The sequence below is a fragment of the Zeugodacus cucurbitae genome, chromosome 6 (genome assembly GCF_028554725.1).
Source record: "Zeugodacus cucurbitae isolate PBARC_wt_2022May chromosome 6, idZeuCucr1.2, whole genome shotgun sequence".
NCBI lineage: Eukaryota > Metazoa > Arthropoda > Insecta > Diptera > Tephritidae > Zeugodacus > Zeugodacus cucurbitae.
Window position 1 is genome coordinate 65,273,959 of NC_071671.1, and position 20,487 is coordinate 65,294,445.

The following is a 20,487-nucleotide window of genomic DNA, read 5'->3' on the forward strand; positions in this document are numbered from 1 at the left end:
TGGTCGATTAAATCGATTAAATCGTTTTATATCGATCTTGGACATTTGTGTCAACATTAACCCAACAAAATATTTATAGAGATCTGTTCTTATTCTCAACTGAAAATGTCACTTTTTGAGCCGAATTCTCGACATTTGCGGGAAATTTTGCTTTTCTTTTTTAATTCCAAGAAAAGTGCGGCTGAAGCTCACCGATATGAATTATGGTAGTTCCAATATTTTACACGCCACCGTACTAATTTAAAATATTTCTGAATTTTAAATAATAATCAAAGTGCAATAAAAATACCTTTGTTTTAATGATAAAAATCCAGTTATTTCAATTTTAGTATTTAACAACAGTTTTAGTTTATTTGTATTTTTCTTTTGTTTATTAAAATTTTTTACAATGGAAAAGTACATATATTCGAGTACATACATACGTATACAGTTATGTGAAAATAAATACATTGCAACAGGCAAAAAAAAAATTCCTAAATGCCCTATACAAAAATACAACAAATATAAAAATTATGCAATATAAAGCTTTGCTTTTTGTTTTTATAATAGACATACACATTCCAATTTGTGCCAAAATTTATTACTGCTTCATTTAAATTTTAGTAAGTATTTAAATATATGTTGCACTCGCGCTCAGCAACTTAATAATCATAACGACGCTGCTTGCTGCGGAAGCGTATGACCAGATAAATGGCGAACAGCAGCATGACACCCTAAAAACGATGATAAAATGGCAATAAACAGGAAAAAGAATGATTATAATTTAATTATGTATATTGTATGAGTAAGTGTAAGGCTAGTAGCTGGGAAGAAAGCGGGAAATGTAATTATATATATTTCCTTTAATTATAGTAAATTCCCGCAAGTTGAAAATTAGCATGAGAAAGGTGATGTAAGTCATATATTTGTACGTGCTAATTACCGTAACGATCAGATTTCCCCATTCACCGCTCGACGAGTAATTGAAAACGCTGAGGAATTCATCTTCTGCCGCCTGCACACAACCGACATCCCAGAGAGTCGTTTGATTAACAATCATTTTGGGGTAGCAACTGGCGGGGTAAGCAGGGCGTCCAATATCTAAGTAATCTTTAGGTCCGACTTTGCCGCAGCAATGATACTGTAAAGCAGATAATCGTATTTGTAATTTTTGTTTTTATTGGAAAAGTTTATTTTATTATTGGAAATGTATTTATGGAATATTTATATTATATATATGTATATATAAATATTAAAAATATATTAATATGAAAGGCATGAAGTCCATGTGCTATATGGGGTATCTGCTAAAAATATCTTTGTTCATGCTGGCCGCGTCTTTGTACGGAGTCGTGTTCGTTCTTATTAAATATTTAAAATTCCACATTCTTATCTATTAAACAGCGCATTGAACTACCAAAAGAGTGAGTCATATCAATATTTACAGTTATATGCATTTATATATATGTTTATAATGCTTTGCATGTGATAACGCTTAAAAAATTATTTATTTTGTTCGCAAAAAACATAAGCTTCAAAGCAGATGCCTGTGGTTTTGAAATACACTGACATGTGTGATTCATATTTTTTAACAAAATTTATTTTGTATATTGTTTCTTTATAATAATATTAATACTTTTATAATGATGCTCTTGGTCAAATGCTTATCTGCTGCTTATCTGCTAAAATCTCAACAATTTATGTATACTGGAATTACAAAAAAAAAAATCTTAATTCTTAATTTTTAATTAAATTATGCCAAAATTAGTTTAATTAATACTGCAGTAACTTAAACTCGAGTTTAAGGTTTTGAAGTCTAAATCAAAATTAATTTAATTTCTTTATTAGCATAAACTCGTGTTTATTTATGTACTTTAGTAACATAAACTTGAGTGTAAGGTCTTGAAGATTTTTTATTTAAAATTAAATTAATTACTATATTACAATAAACTCGAGTTTAAGGTAGTTAAGTTTAAGTTAAGTTTTAAGATTTAAAGTGATAATCATATATTTATAAAACTCGGAGTTTAATATGTAAAGCTGGTGTTTGGTATAAGTTAAAGCAATTTTTTTTGGTAAACTCGGTGTTTTGTGACGATACATTTAAATTTGGGCATGTATTTATAATAAAAATATTTTTAAATTAAAATTCTCAAACTTAAAATTTTGCTGTAAAAAGCGGTCGCCTCTGCTTAAGGCGAGTTAATGGAAATTTTATTGCAAGCTCGGTTTTGATAATAAAGTCTGAGTAATGTACTTAAAAATTGTTTTTTTTTTCATGTCGAAACGTTTTAATTTATTTTATTTATCGTTTACACTGAGTTATCAGTAGAGTGGAGTTGGGATTCCACAGGAATTTATATTGATATCTGGTATATTTTTTTGAGCGGTTAAGCGTTATCAGCGTTAAAACAAGTATTTATTTAATAATTTTTTGTTCTTAATTATTTTATTAAAAAGTGATAAATATATTATTAAAAAGTTAATAAAAATTATTGTAAATGTAATTTTTTTTTTTTGTAAAATATTTGGAGAATCGGACTTTTATCATTTTAAACCTTCAGCTTTCGCAGCTTTATATCATTTTTTACTGTTATTGTTCAATAAACATATGTATATTAGTCATATTTAAAAATAAACATTGCGGAAAAATTATAATTCTTCTTAATTGCATTCGAAACGCCCTAAAAATGGTACTGCTTGCATATTTTTGTATTTGTCTATATTTACTTTAATATTATAATTATTTCTATTTATTTTTTAATATAAACCATGGTCACATTTCGCACATGAAATCTACCCTTCAAATACAAAAAAGGTACTGCTTAAGGTCCCTTTCATTAAATGGCTTTGAGGGATATCAAATAATTGACATTGTCAGTCGATTAAAACAACAAACAATTTTAACAATTATAATATTTTTTTTGGAATCTTCACTATATTCAATACATAAGTACTTTAATGCAATAATTGCACTCTTAAGCGATATCTAATCATTACAATTCTCAACTGCTATTAACCCCTTCCTTTAAACTCACCGTTTGTTGTGTATTATTCATAGCGCCTGCAAATTTAATTTCCTCCAGCCATGTCTTCTCCACATCCTTAGTGGCGAATTGTTTGATTGCCGCGGAATCGGAGGCGTAGATTTTGCCAACAACTTGTGAAATCAACGAAAGCGCAATGATGATGGCATACTGAAAAACGTTTGAAAAAAAACAACAACAATAATGTAATTAAACAAATAAACAAACAAATGTGTAATTAAAGCCTCATACGATACGTTAGATTCGTATGTGTGGGCAATACACAGTACTTGTTAGATTTACATAAGTGCAAATGTTACTCATACGCACCGTGGTCGTGAGACAAACATCCTCCTGGCAAATGCCGCAGCAACCCAACATTGCGGCGATGAAATTAATGCCACCCACAATAAATAGGTAATAGACGTACACCTTGGGTGCGGTGTTGAAGGACAGGGCGCCCAAAGCGATCAGCAGCAGGCCGAAGATCTGTGTGTGTGTGGAAAGAGAGTTGGGGAGAATTGTGAACGAAAATGTATTTAAAAATAATTTATATTTATTTCTATGTGTATGTGTGTGTGTGTGTGTGTGTGTTTGTATTGTATATGTATATGCGCGTAATATTCTGTTGCATTTGCCAATTTGGCATAAATTGCTTGGCGTTGGCATTGAGATTTTTGCTCAAATATTTTGCAACAACTAACTAATTGTGTAGAATAATTGAATGCACCGGTATAGGGTGGTTCGAAAATGTATTTTAAATAAATTTAAATATAAATAAGAGTTAATTATTTGAAAATAATAATAATTAGAATTATTTTTAATTTAGTCGAATTTATTTAATTCTTAAAGTTTTCAGTTGCCAAAAAATTAACAATAGTGAAAAAATTTACAAAAATAAAATTAAAATAAAATTTTAAATTTAATATGCACAGAAATCCACAATAGAAATATTTAATATTTAAAGTTTTAGTCTTTACAAATTGTTTTGAAAGTAGGTGGCAACCTTGCTTAAGAACGTCTTCTACAGAAAATGTTTTTAAATATTTTTAATTTCTTATCTACATATATTTTATTATGTACTTCAAGTATTTTATCAACTGCATTGATTACAATTTTCAAACTAGAGTTGCCACTACAATTTTTTTTATTTTATTAAAAACTTAATGAAATTTTTAAATAACAAAAACCTTCTAGTTTGCTACTCCATTGTAGTAAATTGAATATCTCAATAAATTTTTCTGATTTAAATTTTTTACACAGGTGGCAACCCTAAAAATAATTCGTAAAATTTTTCACCGTAAACGTTGTTAGAACTCTTTAGTTTGTAGTATTTCTATAATTAGCTATATTTCTAAAAGAAAAATTTCAAACAGGTGGCAACGCTCCAAAAAATTTTTTTTCTTTATCAACAAATAGAACAATTAAAAATACATAGAACTAGCAAATTAAAGAAACTATAATAAATTATTAATTGTTTTCCGTATTCGAGCCACCCTACGCTAACCCACGGCATGAAACAAAAGCAAACAAAAGCAATTAGAACAAAATGCGGATTCCCCACAACAAAATAAGAAAACAACAACATATGTATGTATGTATAGTGCCACACTAATTTACGTGACTTGCCAGCGTTACGCGTTCAAAACTACGCTGTTTACGGTGTCGGGCGGCGAGCGCGACAGCTTGGTGGCACACATAAATTTCGAGTTTTAAACAAGTAAATACCTGCGCGCACACACAGATACATACATATACGCACATATATAAAATATTTACATGTTTACAAGTTTGCTTTACGCACACATTCTATATATCAATGTCTGTATATTTGTTTGTTTCTTTGTATTCATACCTACGAGTATGTGCGCATCGCGAATTGTCGCACCAAAATACCGCCACAACAACAAACAATATCACACGCTTAGCCAAAGTGAATTTGAATTCGAAGCTTAGCACCAAATTCAAGAGCTCAAACGGTAGGCAATACAAGCCGTTGTTGATATGACTTATTTAACAATGAATGTAGTCTTGTGTGCGCTCATACATAAATACCCACCATATTTGTATTAATTGTGCACACAGCGAGACACATACACATATATAGATGTATGTATGTATACATATATATATATATATGTGTCCGACCGTATTTTATTAGGCATGCGGCATGTGAGTTCAGTAAAATAACAACAACAACAACAATAGAAAAACAACAGAAGACAAGCAAAAAAGAAGCAGAAGCATATTGACGCAGCTGCTTTTGAATTCAAATTAACATTTTAGCGGCCGATCGATGATATCATTTCATTTTGAAAAAATTACTTTACAAAAAAAAAGAAGAAAAAAACGGGTAAATAAGGTGAGTGCATTGGCAGCAGTTAAGCTGAGGTGGACTGTTGCCAGCGATTTTTTTATTAGATGCTAAAAGTGATTTTTATTCCATGCGCTTTTTATTTTTTTATTTGTTATTTTTTTTATTTTAATTATAATTTTTTATTAGTTTTTTTTAATTTTTTTTTTATATTTGTTATATATTTTGTTGTTTAATTTTAATTTTTATATAATTTTTTTAAATTTATTTTATTTTATTTTTTCTTTTTTTATATTTTGTTCGGACATATTTAATTTTAAAAATTTTAGCAAAAAAAAAATATTTTTTTATTTAATTTTTTTATTTTGTTGTGCTCGTCAAGTGACAGTGAAAACCCCCTCTGATGTTTTTATGGGCGTGTATGTATGCATGTGTGTCCGTGCAAGTCTTATTCATCGCGAATTATATGTCTAGGCAATTGTTTGACTAACAACAAGAGCAAAAACAGCAACCATGACCAAAATAAAAAAAGCAAAAACAACATGCAACGTACTTTTGATGTCAATCAACAAGTTGTTGTTGTTGTTTTCATTCTACTCAAAAATGTTCTTTTGGTTGTTGTTGCATTTTGTAACTGCAAACAGCTTTTCGTGTTGTAAAAATTTGTGCTTTTTGTACTTGTTGTTGTTTTTCGACCGAAAACCGCTTTTCTTGTGTCAAAAATTTTCCTTATTTTACTTGTTGTTATAATTTTGGCAAGATAACTTTTGCTTCTTGCCTTTCTTGTTGTTGTTGATTTTTACAGAAACCCAATTTTAGTTGTTTCAAAACTTTTCCTTATTGTTCTTGTTGTTGCAATTTTTCAAAGAAACTACATTTTCTCGTTTCAAAAATATTCCATATTGTTCTTATTGTTGTTGCTATAGAACACAAATAATTGACAATAATTGCATATTGAACTTACCGCCATCAGCACATTCATTATATTCAGCAGACATTTCATAACACCAGATGTACAGCCCATTTTGTAGAATCCGCTTGATTTTTATTGCACTTATGTATCTACAGGCGAAAATCAAAAATCGAAAATCAAAATCAATATTTGAATGATGCAACTACTTTCACCGACACGCAATTGCAGTTATTTGCATTGACCGTTATAAATTTAAACACGTTTCGTATGCAAATAACGTTGTATAAAATAATAACACAACAACAACACCAAAAAAATATATACTATTATACAAACACTGAAGAAAGTCGTAGAAATTGCGGCCAGAAGAACTCCGTTCGGTCGCACACGAAAACTCAACAACGCAAAAGTGAAATATTTGAATTTACAATTTTTATTAGCAAACCAGTTGCACAAGCACAAGCAGTCAGACACAAAGCACAAGTGTACAAGCCGAATGGCTGAACCGTTTCGATCGCAGTCAGTTTTCGAAATGCCAAAAAATCGAATATTTCAAACCTGTAAGCGTATTTTGCGCGCCAGCTGCCTGCCTGTGTGTGTGTGTGTGTGTGCTCGTTGAGGAATGTTTGTGTGGATTTGTACATCACCGACGCCGCGCTTGATCGCTCTCGCTTTGCGCTTTTCGTAATCAATCGTTCGTGCCGCAACAACGATCGCATTGTGACCGCCTTCTGTGTGGGTTCACGAAGTGTAAATGTTGCTGGCAACAAATGTTGCGCAACAACATGTTGTGTGTAGCTATGTTGCGTTAAAGAGATGAATGGAAAGCTCATCTGTGTGTGCAAAAGCTTTATGTGCGTGTGTATGTTTGAAGTTTTTAATGAATTTTCATAGAAAATTTTCAAATACCAATATTTCTTCTAAGCTTTGCAGGTCTATAAGTTTCATCGCTTTCTCACCTTTTATGATCAAATAAATAAAACTTCGAACGCTAAAACTCTAAAAAAAACCTTATTCAGCTTTCCTCTCACCTCTGCCAATGGGTTTCAGATTCAAACAATTATGTTAAGCTTCTTTAAAGCGGGTTTCAATAACTGCGAGTCTTTAAAGTAGCATGAATTATATTGAAGATTTTATTCCAAGAATTTTTAGTTACTACTTTTACATATCGTCACTTAATTATTTTTTATTAATTTCCACAACTTAATTAGGTTACAGCAATCTTATTCAGATCAAGCTTTTGTTTCCAGAAATTTTTCCAATTAATGCGACATATTACATTGTGGTTTGTGGTATAAAATCGTCCAATTACTCATTGATAATGATTTGTTCCCGTTTCTGCTTAAGATTCACCATGCTACGTGTGAAGTAATAGGCAGCGATTACGCCCATAACCTAAAAATTGAAATGAAATAATTGAATAAAAAATATGAATTAATTCAAAAACAAAAAAAAATTAAACTTGTTCTCTAACTGCTTTAAATTTATTCAAAACACCAAATTTTGATTTCATGAAAAAAAGGTTGCCTAATCATTTTTTATAAAAAAAAACTGCCTGAACCAGTTCTATGCCTCTATACTGTACTTCACAATTTACCTGCACAGCAATTAGGCCAACAATAATCAAAACAAGATTATCGCTTTGTTCATTGAAAAAACTCGTCGCTGCATCAACACAGCCTCGAGCGAAAATATTATCATCCTTCGAACAATCATGCCAACGGCAACAACTAGAGGGTAGAGTTTGCTGTTTGTCAGGCAAATAATCCTGGGGACTGTCGCGACCGCAACAATGGTGTTGTTCTTGAATTTCATCCATTGCCAGCTGTGTATCTGGTCGCTCATCCCAAATACCTTGCACACGCTTCACCGCCATTAAATAGAAGTCATCCTTTAGTATACCAAATGCGATCATACAAATCGTTTCTAAAACAATGCACAGCACTGTCGTGACTATGTACTAAGGAATAAAGCAAACATTATAAGAAGATAATTTACTACTAAGCATGTGATTTGTGGTCTCTTACTTACCGCCCAAGACAGTATCAACGATTGGCGCACCGATGCCATTGCGCCCATAAAGGCGATGAACATTGCTAGGAAACCAATGGAGGCTGCGGTGTAGGCACCGGCTAAGGAGCCAGCACCACCCAAAGAAACGACGCCACAAGAGATGAGAAGGACATCGAAGGCCTGAAAAAGTGAACAAATGGACTAAAGTTAGCAATAGTTAGATGAAATAAGATATAATTAATCGCGGCGCAGTGTGGCACCCAATCAGATATATGCCACACCCACATCAGTGACTTTGAATGGATAGTTAAACAAAAACAACAATCAAAAGCCATCATAATTTTATTGCAAGTAAAAATCTACTGAGGACTGGTGAAATAGGTTCTTAGCGTTACCTGCCACCAACGATAAGATATATAGGTCAAATGAACTTAAAATATGACATAATCTTAATATATAGTAGAGATTATAGCTGTTTCGTTTCGTTAACTGAAATATAGACTAGTTTATAACGTCATGAAGGAAAGACGGAGAGAGTTCCCATATCAAAATTAGATAAAATCATTCCATAAGCTCCTTAACCATCTATCGAATATATTCAAGTGGTATTCAGAGGGTGAGAAATCCATAAAACTGCGCATAGTCACTCGTTAAACAATTATTACAAATTCGTGAAAGAATATCTTATATTTATCAAAACAACTAACGAGTTTCCAGTTAGACCCTCAATTCAAAAATCAGAAATCTGTGTTAATTTAATTCGCATCTAATGAAATCACCAATACATATCTATACTATGATATGAGTACAGGTTTAGTATTACAATATATTTTCACCTGTGCTTTGTAAATGTTTATATTCTAAGCTTTAAAATGTATGTAATTAGCGGCATTCAGAAAAGAATTAGAAATACGATCGCGTACTGCCAAATTGGCGTTGCAACAAAAATTCAGAATTTTTAAGTAATTGAAATTTTGCCAGATTCTCGTTTTTGTTTATCGTCGTATTTGGTGTTACACCTCGTTCCAATAAATATCCAAATGTGTGGCATTTTTATTATTATTATATGGTTGAATGATCTTTGCAGCTTCGCATGCGAGATCAAATGTGTTTTGCGTACGAATACTCTGTCTGGGCTTAAATAAATAAAATAAAGTTAATACTTAAAAAAATACGTAAATTTCATTTCGCAGATTTTCTTAGGAATAATATAATTATTGTAAAACCGATTTTTATGAAACTTAATATTTTGCATTAGAAAGTGTTACATAATTAAACAATTGCTAGAAGAGTTGAAGCACCAAAATCACTTAAAAACAAGAAAAAACGTTAACTTCGGCTGTACCGAAGCTAATATACTGGTGCATTTCTTCTAGTAACTATGTGTTTAAGCAAATCTAAAGACGTAAGAAAAAGTAAAAGAAAACATTTTACTAATTATTTTTAGCCGGGTTGTTTGCTAGAAACATTACGGTTATATAGTTAACCGATCTGTACAATTTCTTCGGAGATTATATTATTACCTTATTAGCAGTAATCCATGTCAAATTTCGTGAAGATACCACGTCAAATGCGAAAATTTTCCATACAAGAAATTGATCCCGATCGATCGGTTTGTATGGCAGCTATATGCTATAGTAAACCGATCTGAACAATTTTTTCGGAGATTAAATTATTTCTATGAGCAATAACTCACACCAAAGATATGTAGTAAAATGCGGAAGTTTTCCATACAAGCCCTTGATTCCGATAGTTCAGTTTGTATGGCAGCTGTATGATATAGTGGTCCGATATCGGCAGTTCCGACATATGAGCAGCTTCTTAAAGAGAAACTAACATCTGCAAAATTTCAAAACGATATCTTAAAAACTGAAGGACTAGTTTGTATATATACAGACAGACAGACGGACATGGCTAAATCGAATCAGTTCAACATACTGATCATATATACATATATATACTTTATAGGGCCTCCGACGCTTCCTTCTGGGTGTTACGAACTTCGTGACAAACCCTGTTCAGGTTCAGGAAAACCCTGTGATCAAAGCGTTGAAGTCGAAATGTTTTTAAACCTCATATTTACTAGACAACTATGAACTATTTATAGATCTATGAGTGGTTTTATAATATCAAATTCAATGACAACAATTTGACAAGACTAAATGACAAGTGTTTTTACTTTATCGTAGGGCAAATATGATTTGGTATTTTTATGTGGTAGTATTCTTGGAGGATTTTTATGTGGAACTTTCTCATTTTCCATTTATCCGACGTCAACAAATGTGACTGTTATGTTTACACTATATTTTTAAGAGATCTATCGTTGATTCTTTTAACTACCCAACTGTTAGATGTAACTTTAAGTCATCGTACAGCTAAACATTTCTCTCCTCCGTATTGAGCAATATACGATTATCTATCTATATGCAAAAGCTCCGCTCTACATTGTTATACTCTCGCAACAAAAGTTGCTAAAGAGAGTATTATAGTTTTGTTCACCTAACGGTTGTTTGTAACACCTAAAACTAAAAGAGTTAGATATAGAGTCATATATTCCGAAGTGATCAGGGTGACGAGTAGATTTGAAATCCGGATGTCTGTCCGTCCGTCTGTCCGTCTGTCCGTCTGTGCAAGCTGTAACTTGAGTAAAAATTAAGATATCTTGACGAAACTTGGCACAAATATTCCTTGGCACCATAAGAAGATCAAGTTCGAAAATGGGCGGAATCGGACCATTGCCACGCCCACAAAATGGCGAAAACCAAAAACACATAAAATGTCATAACTAAGCCATAAATGAAGATATAAAAGTAAAATTTGGAATAAAGGATCTCACTAGGAGGGGGCATATTTGGATGTAATTTTTTTGGGGATTTGTATTTTACTCGCAAACTAATAAAGCTATATAAACCAAACTTTCTGCAGTCGGTTCTCTTATATACCCCACCACACAGCATGAAAATAGTTGAAATCGGATAATAACCACGCCCACCTCCCATACAAAGGTTAGGTTGAAAATCACTAAAAGTGGGTTAACTAACTAACGAAAAACGTCAGATTTTTTTACAAAATGGAAAATGGGCGTGGCATCGCCCACTTATGGGTCAAAAACCATATCTGAGGAACTACTTGACCGATTCGAATGAAATTCGGTATATAAGATTTTCTTGACACCCTGATGACACGTGTGGAAAAAATATGAAATCGGTTCACAACCACGACAACTTCCCATGTAACTCAATTTTGAAATCCATCTTATTCCTTCACTTTATAATGTAAACATAAGGAACCAATGAAGATAACGGAATAAAACTTTACACAATTAGTGCATATCATCTTTGGCTTCACTTGTGAAAAATTGTTGAAAACGGACCATAACTTTTCAAGGCCCCAGATATCGAACATGTTGAACTCAGCGCCTAAGGATAAATTTTAACCGAAAATATGGGTAAATCTCTCAGATATCTCAATTTAATTCAGAGGAAATTGTTTTCTTCTAATAGTGTGTCTCTGTTCCAAAAATTATTAAAATCGAGTCATAACATTACCATATACCTCATTGTAGGTTTTTCAAAAGTATCTTCTCCTAGCACCCATTTACCTAATTATAGGTTTTTCAAAAATACGGTGAGCTTTATTCCGCATATATGTATTGGTTAAATTTCTTCAATAAATTGCGAGATATAAAATGTTCGGTCGTAACAATGCACTATCGTAAAAAGGATGGGGAATTTAAAATTTTAACAGCGTTTTCAGCAAACAGACCATAAATCAATCATATCACATGATTTATAGTATTTTAATTTGAACCATATCTATAATTATATTTTATTTAATATGTCATTAATACTCACAGTTATCAAACAATTTACTACGAGGAACACATATTTCCATAAAGTGGCTTTTGAAAATGGCACTTTCATTTTGCTGCTGAGTTGATTTATTTAACTATAATTAAATAGAAATATATTTGCAAATAAAAATTATAATAATTAGGCATTTAAATACTAATTTAACAGTTTTATTAATCACAAAATGTTGTTCCCTTCGCTCTAACGAATGTATACAATATGACAGAGGTGTTGGACAGGTGTGATGACTGTCTTCTGATCAACATTTTTGACGAAAGAAACATACATAATTCTAATATCTATACAATTTTGGTTTAGTTTATCGGCATAAATATTTTAGATTTTGATTTTATTTATTTTCTTTGTATTTCTTCTAATTTAAAGGCTTTTCATTTTGTTTTTATTACAAATTTATTAATTTTTTTTTTTGTTGTTTCTTTAGTTTCTTTGGCATCCATTTTTCGATTTTCTTGTTTTATTTACACATGTTTTTTTGTACTCATGTCATTCATCTCTCATTTGCATGTTTCACCAACGCATTATGTTCACTCGATCACATAAAATACTCAAAAAAGTATAAATAAAAAACTCAAATAAAAAATATGCGTTCAAAAATAGACGAAAGCTGCAGCATACAACAGTTTTTTTTTTGTTTTTGTAAATATGTAAATTTCTGTAATGAAAACATTCACTAGCCACAATTTTTTATTTATTTTTAGATTACTGCAGCGTTGCTTTGTTTCTAAAATTACTTTATTGTTTTTTTCGAAGATTCTGCTTAGAAGCTGCCTTGCTTTCAATAATTAAATATTTTTTAAATATACTACATACAAATAATTATTAAATTATTTTTTTCATTTTGTTTACACACACCCCCTAAAATGAATTTATTTAAAAAATGCACCTGAACGTGAGTCGTTTGCAACGAAATGATCGCGTCCGTGCCACATTAACGACTACTAGCGCTAGCATGCATTTTCGCTCGAAATAATTCAAATACCTACACGGAAGAATACCTATAGAGAGCATAGCTCGTGGAAATTCTAATGACTGAAAAGTCAATTTGAAAACAATACTGTGTAAGTATGTAAACATAACCACAAACATAACGAAACTCGGCATTCGTTTTTGCCGGTTTTCCGAATAAACAAAATACAGATACACGAACAAATTAATTTACTTACAAATACTATAAATTGTTTACATGTGTAGACGCTATAAATTACTGTGCTATGAATATGCTATGTTCATACGTATGTATGTGTTTAGGTATTTTGAGCATTAAAATTGGAAAAATCGCGCCATTAAAATATTCAGATAAACCGCAGTTTAAAAATATATTTTTTAGGCGCACAGAAGTGCACTTTATCTCTGAAATGAAAACTTTCTTTCTTTGAGTTCAAGTTGCGGAATTTCATACGATCACACAGTGAACAAATTTGGGCGTAATTTTTGAAAAGCTTTTCTATACGCTACGCTACGCAGAGACTCTATAAAAGCGACCACGCGATCGGTCGAATAACGTAAGACCCACGACCTAGAGATTACTTAAGAAAAGGAATGTTTCGTTTTAGAAAATTTAAAATATTTAAATGAAATCAGCTCATGGAAAGTGACGTTCTATGTGACGTTGAAATACCGTGTAGAGAATTTTTAACCCATCATCAATTACTTTCACATTAAAATACCTCGTGAAGCTAGACTACTGTTTCTTCCACTTGAAATCTTGAAAAAGTTAAAATGTTTTCTCAAACGAAACTGAAGCCCGAACGCAATATATATTAACAGTTGGGTGTATTGGAATCTTGGATCCATCTTCTTTTAAGAAAGATGATAGTAATATCACAATGGTCAAGCGAAGCGAATGGGTCTGGAGGTGAATGAGGACAAGACGAAATATCTCCTGTCATCAAGCAAACAGTCGGCGCACTCGCGTCTTGGCTCCCACGTCACTGTTGACAGTCATAACTTTGAAGTTGTAGATAATTTCGTATACCTGGGAACCAGCATTAACACCAATAACAATGCCAGCCTCGAAATCCAGCGCAGAATCACTCTTGCCAACAGGTGCTACTTTGGACTTAGTAGGCAATTGAACAGTGAAGTCCTCTCTCGACGAACCAAAATCAAACTCTACAAGTCGCTTATCATTCCCGTCCTGCTTTATGGCGCAGAAGCTTGGACGAAGTCAACATCAGATGAGACGACACTAAGAGCTTTCGAGAGGAAAATTTTGCGCAAGATTTATGGACCTAAGAACATTGGCAACGGCGAATACCGCAGACGATGGACGATGAGCTGTACGAGTTATACGACGACAGTGACAGCGAATAAAAAGACAGCGGCTACGCTGGCTAGGTCATGTTGTCCGAATGGACGAAAACACTCCAGCTCTGAAAGTGTTCGATGCAGTACCCGCCGGAGGAAGCCGAGGAAGGGGAAGGTCTCCACTCCGTTGGAGGGACCAGGTGGAGAGCGACCTGGTTACACTTGGAATCTCCAACTGGCGCCGAACTGCAAAGGAAAGAGAGGAGTGGCGCGCTCTCATCGATTCGGCTATAACCGGCTAAACGGTTGAACGCCAATCACATACATACAATGCTGAGTGTTCCAGCTTCAGGACACTCACTTTTTTAGGGCACTTAAACGATTTTTTTGAACAGTCATGTTATCAATGGCCTCGGAAATATTACCTAGACACCTCAGAGCTGTGATTTAATCTCATAAAACTTATTTTGTGAGGTGTTATGTAGAACTAAGGTTATGTGAATTAATAATTCCGGGTATTTTATTATGGCTACCGAAAATAAAAATTTGTTAAATCGAATTAACAGAGGACCAAACTGCGAAGGCAGTCGTGGCAGATAAATGACAGTTGTCGTACATAATTACCACTAATCTTTCCACAAGTTATAGAAAATTGGAAATGGTATTAAAACTTTTTATTTTCACCATTTGACTAGTTAGTTGTAAAATAATAATTTAATTTCATTTTGAACAATTAAAAAAATAACATTAGGTACAGTCGTTATGTGCGGCACACACTAGTTAAGTATAAATATTGCAAATCGCTTAATAAACTACACTCGTTTGAAAAAATATTGATTTAAAGTTCTTGAAATGCACTACATCCAACGTAGATTTCGTCTGCTTTCGTTTTTCACACTACTGTACAACATCCAAGCCAGCACGGCGCCAAAGATCTGTAAAATACGGCACATAAGCTCACATATTTCAGACAAAATTTAGTCCACTCACCTCGCCAATAATCAAAATCCAACTGACCACACTGAACATGAGCAACTTGCCCGACAGATATGACTCGAACTTCGACTGACAGCCCTCCGTGTAAATGTTGTCGACAATTTGACAGTTGCGGTCCTTACAGCACGTGCGCGGAATGTCGTGTTGTATGCGGTGATAGTCATCGGTGTTGTTGACACCACAACAGTGCAACTAATAAATAGACAAAAACAACAATAAAAAAATAAAAAAATAAAAAATGTAAATAAAAGCAAATTAATGTTGATTGATGCTTGGGTGTGCAGTAAAAGTGTCTCCTGCCCTATAAATGTATTTGTCTGTATGTGTGTACCTACCCAATTCTCGTAGTATGCCAAGGCGCCGGGCTCTTTCAGTTCGTATTTCCACAACTCCTCGAAGCCGTCGTGCACGCTGCCCGACAAACCATCTCTGGTGCCTTGCGAAGCCGTCGCAGCCAAAATGAGTTGTAACAGTATCAACACTATCACACTGATGATGTACTGGGGATGTGTGTGAAGGCATTACATAAATAATTACGTTCTTTGTATTTGTATTTAAATACTATACAAACATATATATACTTACAACAATCAATTTTTTGCGTGACTCGTGTATCGCCGCCAAGCAACCGAATATCGAAATCACCACAATAATAATACCCAAAGTAATTATGAGTCCACCGGCTAGGCTTTCACCATGATCGATGTTGTTGTTGGCAGCGCTGACCAATACGAAAATCCCGAATGCGATTAAAACAATGCCGAGTAGCTGAAAAATAATAATTGCATTATTCATTTTGCTTCACAAAAATATATATGTATTTACAAATAATAAGTTAAGTACAGGGTGGGACAAGAAGAGATGTTCTGCGCTTTTTTGAAACAGAAAAATAAAAACTAAAGAGTTATTTTATAAATATATGGTATTAAAATGGCAAATATATAAAATGACCTTAAATTGCAACAGATTTCACTAGGAAGCACTTTCTGTGACTTTCCAGGCAATTCAACTCACACATCACATTGGCCTTTCGGAAGGCGTTTTTGCGAAACTGGCATTATTAAATTAGGGTACCAATAATATCTCAGAAACAATCATATACATATATACTATGGACAGTTCTTATTTATCCTCCGTATGAAAGCTAACTCCTCAATTTACAAGATCGTGGAGATCATAAGAATTCCAGAGGTCATGGTGGGATACAATTCTTATCAGCAGACTATTCATTGATCAAACGAGATTACTATTACCAACACTACCATCATAACATGTGGAGATTCATGAACAAATAGACCGAATATTGAAGATGGTCGATTTGGTCCGAGGGCAATCGATGCTATGCTGACGATAGTATTTATAGTTCATAATATATACATATGTATATAAGAGCCTCCACAGGACAGATTCATGAACAAATGTATGTGATTGGCGTTGCAACCGTTTAGCCGGTTATAGCCGAATCGACGATAGTGCACCACCCCTCTCTCCCCTTCGCAGTTCGGCGCCAGTTGGAGATCCCAAGTGTAACCAGGTCGCTCTCCACCTGGTCCCTCCAACGGAGTGGAGGCCTTCCCCTTCCTCGGCTTCCTCCGGCGGATACTGCATCAAACACTTTCAGAGCTGGAGTGTTTTCGTCCATTCGGACAACATGACCTAGCCAGCGTAGCCGCTGTCTTTTTATTCGCTGAACTATGTCAATGTCGTCGTATAACTCGTACAGCTCATCGTTCCATCGTCTGCGGTATTCGCCGTTGCTAATGTTCTGAGGACCATAAATCTTGCCTCTCGAAAACTCCTAGTGTCGTCTCATCTGATGTTGACATCGTCCAAGCTTCTGCACCGTAAAGCAGGACGGGAATGATAAGCGACTTGTAGAGTTTGATTTTGGTTCGTCGAGAGAGGACTTTACTGTTCAATTGCCTACTCAGTCCAAAGTAGCACCTGTTGGCAAGAGTTATTCTGCGCTGGATTTCGAGGCTGACATTGTTCGTGTTGTTGATGCTGGTTCCCAGGTATACGAAATTATCTACGACCTCGAAGTTATGACTGTCAACAGTGACGTGGGAGCCAAGACGCGAATGCGCCGACTGTTTGCTTGATGACAGGAGATATTTCGTCTTGTCCTCATTCATGAACAAATAGACCGAATATTGAAGATGGTCGATTTGGTCGGAGGGCAATCGATCCTATGCTGTCGATGGTATTTATATGTAGTTCATAATATATACATATGTATATAAAAGCCTCCACAGGACCTCAATGCTTTGATTTCAATGAACGAAATCAATGAATAAGAAATATTTTAGAACCGAAATGAGCTTACAATTATTAATTGTTATTCGTTTAGAAAATGCTCTATAAAAATTGATGTATTCTTTACAACAAAAGACTCATAAATCTTCGAAATGAATACTGCTAGAATGAAACACCTAATTTGCTGAAAACTAAATGCTACTGTTAAAATGTGATTAGAGACAGGTGTATACAACAACAACAGCAAGACCTCAGTGCGCTAATGATGCAAAGAGCAAAAATAATTTGCTATAAACACATTTGGCATATATTTATAAATAGCAACATGCCCTGCAGGAAATTAAATCACAGATTTGGACATAGTAGATCAATTTGACTTGAAAAATATATAGCTTTTCACAGGTGGAGTTTAATTTAATATAAATTCATTTATAATAAAAAAAATGTCTATTAAGAAATCTTATACAATAAAATAATTTTGATTACTTGATTACTAATGGGATGAAAAGATTTTTAGAAACTAATGGTCTACAGACATATATGGTAACGAAACGCTAAAGAACGCTTAGGCATGGCAAATATTTCTTTCATGACCAACAGGTTTGTATCAAGTATCAAACAACAAAAAAAACACACCTCCAATAATTTATTCAAAAAATTTCCTGCAGGGTACTTGAAGACACTTATAAATGCATGCATCGTATGTGTTGTATTGGCGTTTTACTCCCCGCTGCAATTAAGGCCATACCAAAAAGTAAAAGGTAAATAATATTTTAACTATTACTCACCGTAAATATAAAATTTAGCAACAACAACAAATGCTTCGCTGTAGTTTTACCTAAACCCATTGTTTCGATGTTTCAAAGTGTAATGTTTTTAATAAAAAATACTCAGCGTTAATTCAGTAGAATTCCAATATGTTTCATTCAGCTGCTGATGTAACCGTATTAACTCACTTTTGATGCTGGACCAAGACAAAAATGGTACACACTTGTGGCAGATTTCGTGCTTTTATTTAATTTAACGGCAATTATTTTACGTTGCAAATCGCCAACTGAACATTATTTGCATGTAAAATAGCTCAAATAAATGATTTGACACGTTTTTAGAACTTTTTTTTCAGAAAAAAATTGTGTTAACCCCTCGCTATACGCCACAATCACTGCACCGGTCTTAGCTCGCGTTCGTAAACTGACTGAAAAACACTGCATTTGAAATTTAACAAAAATCCCACATACTAATTCTATATTATATGTAAATCTATAGAATTTTATACTTTAACAATATTTTTATTTTGAAACGCTCATGCTCGTGTGCAGGTGTGTGTATGTATGTAGAATGTTGTGTGGGCACGCTCACTTGGTGGGGGAGATCATGCGAGGCAAATGAGTTGCTTAGCTAAGGCTGTGTGCATAGTGCAGCGACGATCAGAGTGGAGAGAGAGTGAGAGTGAGTTGAGTGAGTTGAGAGTGTAGAACGAAAAAAGAACGAAGAGCAGTCAGATGGAGAGAGATGGAGCGAACTAAAAAAGATATTTTTTAATAAAAAATTTAAAAATTTAATATAAAATTTTCAAGTTTTAAGTAAAAAAAAAACAATATTCCAATTTCGAAAAATTCGAACTTAATAAAATTAAGATTTTTTTTCATAAAAAGTACAAATCTTTGTTATAGTAAGCAAATTTTCCCAATTTTCAAAATTCGACAAATTCGAAAATGAAATCATTAGCAAGTTCCCTCAATTCTCATTACACTTCTTCTTCTTGACTGGCGTAGACACCGATAGATTCTCATTACACATTTTCTTCAAAAAACTATATTTTGTTGTTGCAAGCAAGTAAAGCTCACAATTTTCAATTTTCGAAAAATTCGAACTAAATAAAATTAAGAATTTTTTTCATAAAAAGTACAAATCTTTGTTATCGTAAGCAAATTTTCACAATTTTCAAATTTCGAAAAATTCGAAAATGAAAACATTAGAAAGTTCCCTCAATTCTCATTACATATTTTCTTCAAAAAACTATATTTTGGGTTGCAAGCAAGTAACTATCACAATTTTAAAATTTTGAAAAATTCGAACATCAAATGTTAAATTCGTTTAGTGATTATAAGTTTTAGAAGTGATAAAAGTTGTAATCTTTTAAGCAAAATTTCATAATTTTCAAATTTGGAAAAATTCGAACATTAAATAATTTAACGTTTGTAAATTTTTGAAAAGTTAAATATATTATTAAACAATATTTCTTTCTTTAGTCTGTAAAAATATTTCACTCTTCTCGTTTTCACAAAAATAATTTTCCTTTGCACTACCAACCCCGCCACAACTTCACTATGCACACAGCCTTAAGCGCTTCGCTCAATACATAGTATGTAATTGCTCCTCTACTGCTAGCGCTGCGAGGTCGCGTTGATCTTACGCTCGCTCAGCGTGCACAATTCACTTTTACTGTTCATCCGTTAGCTCTTTGCTGTTTGCTTTTATTGTTGTTGCTCAGCTTCATTGTTGACTGGTTGATGTTTTCATTTAATGTTGTTATTGCTGCCGCTAGCTGTTGACACTGCTCATCTGTTAGCTGCCTGTTTTGTTAGCTTACTGTATTTAGCTGAATTTTGTTGTTGTTGTTTTGTTTTTCCTCGTTTAGCGTGTTCTACAACCTCTCATTTGTGACACCTACTTACTGGCAGTCGCCTTTAGTAGCCTTTGATTTTGTTTTGATTTCGAAAGTTTGCTAAAATGCCGTGACAATGTGGAGCAACACAATAGGTTTGAGATTATATCGCTAGCGCGCGCTTTCTCTCTCTCTCTCTCTTTATCTCTCGCTCTTGATTTTTCTTTTAATTCGCATTTCCAGTTTATGCTTTTCATGATTTT

General features: G+C 33.4%; 3 protein-coding genes across 6 annotated transcripts; all 3 read right to left on the reverse strand.

The window, feature by feature from the left end:
- Positions 1 to 314: 314 nt before the first annotated feature.
- On the reverse strand, positions 315 to 6,761 carry LOC105211636 (23 kDa integral membrane protein). 2 transcript variants are annotated; one of them, XM_011183164.3, is made up of 6 exons: positions 6,569 to 6,761; positions 6,284 to 6,381; positions 3,336 to 3,494; positions 3,018 to 3,176; positions 923 to 1,120; positions 315 to 713 (listed from the first exon to the last, which is right to left on the reverse strand). In XM_011183164.3, the coding sequence occupies exons 2-6, from the start codon at positions 6,341 to 6,343 to the stop codon at positions 642 to 644; spliced, it is 648 nt and encodes a 215-aa protein (XP_011181466.2). In that variant the 5' UTR covers positions 6,344 to 6,381; positions 6,569 to 6,761; the 3' UTR covers positions 315 to 641. The 2 variants fall into 2 exon arrangements, with proteins under 2 accessions (XP_011181466.2, XP_011181467.2); XM_011183165.3 differs by having other exon boundaries at positions 6,557 to 6,756.
- On the reverse strand, positions 6,569 to 13,150 carry LOC105211637 (protein late bloomer). 2 transcript variants are annotated; one of them, XM_011183166.3, is made up of 5 exons: positions 13,001 to 13,150; positions 12,100 to 12,193; positions 8,264 to 8,425; positions 7,830 to 8,192; positions 6,569 to 7,627 (listed from the first exon to the last, which is right to left on the reverse strand). In XM_011183166.3, exons 2-5 carry the CDS (start codon positions 12,166 to 12,168, stop codon positions 7,541 to 7,543), a joined length of 681 nt encoding a protein of 226 aa, XP_011181468.1. In that variant the 5' UTR covers positions 12,169 to 12,193; positions 13,001 to 13,150; the 3' UTR covers positions 6,569 to 7,540. The 2 variants fall into 2 exon arrangements, with proteins under 2 accessions (XP_011181468.1, XP_011181469.1); XM_011183167.3 differs by having other exon boundaries at positions 12,970 to 13,112.
- A 1,873-nt stretch (positions 13,151 to 15,023) lies between these two features.
- LOC105211638 (tetraspanin-9) lies at positions 15,024 to 18,946 on the reverse strand. Of its 2 annotated transcripts, none has more exons than XM_011183169.3 (5): positions 18,405 to 18,946; positions 15,946 to 16,128; positions 15,696 to 15,860; positions 15,355 to 15,552; positions 15,024 to 15,299 (listed from the first exon to the last, which is right to left on the reverse strand). In XM_011183169.3, exons 1-5 carry the CDS (start codon positions 18,462 to 18,464, stop codon positions 15,222 to 15,224), a joined length of 684 nt encoding a protein of 227 aa, XP_011181471.2. In that variant the 5' UTR covers positions 18,465 to 18,946; the 3' UTR covers positions 15,024 to 15,221. The 2 variants fall into 2 exon arrangements, with proteins under 2 accessions (XP_011181471.2, XP_054089970.1); XM_054233995.1 differs by lacking the exon at positions 18,405 to 18,946 and adding an exon at positions 18,253 to 18,330.
- Positions 18,947 to 20,487: the final 1,541 nt, after the last annotated feature.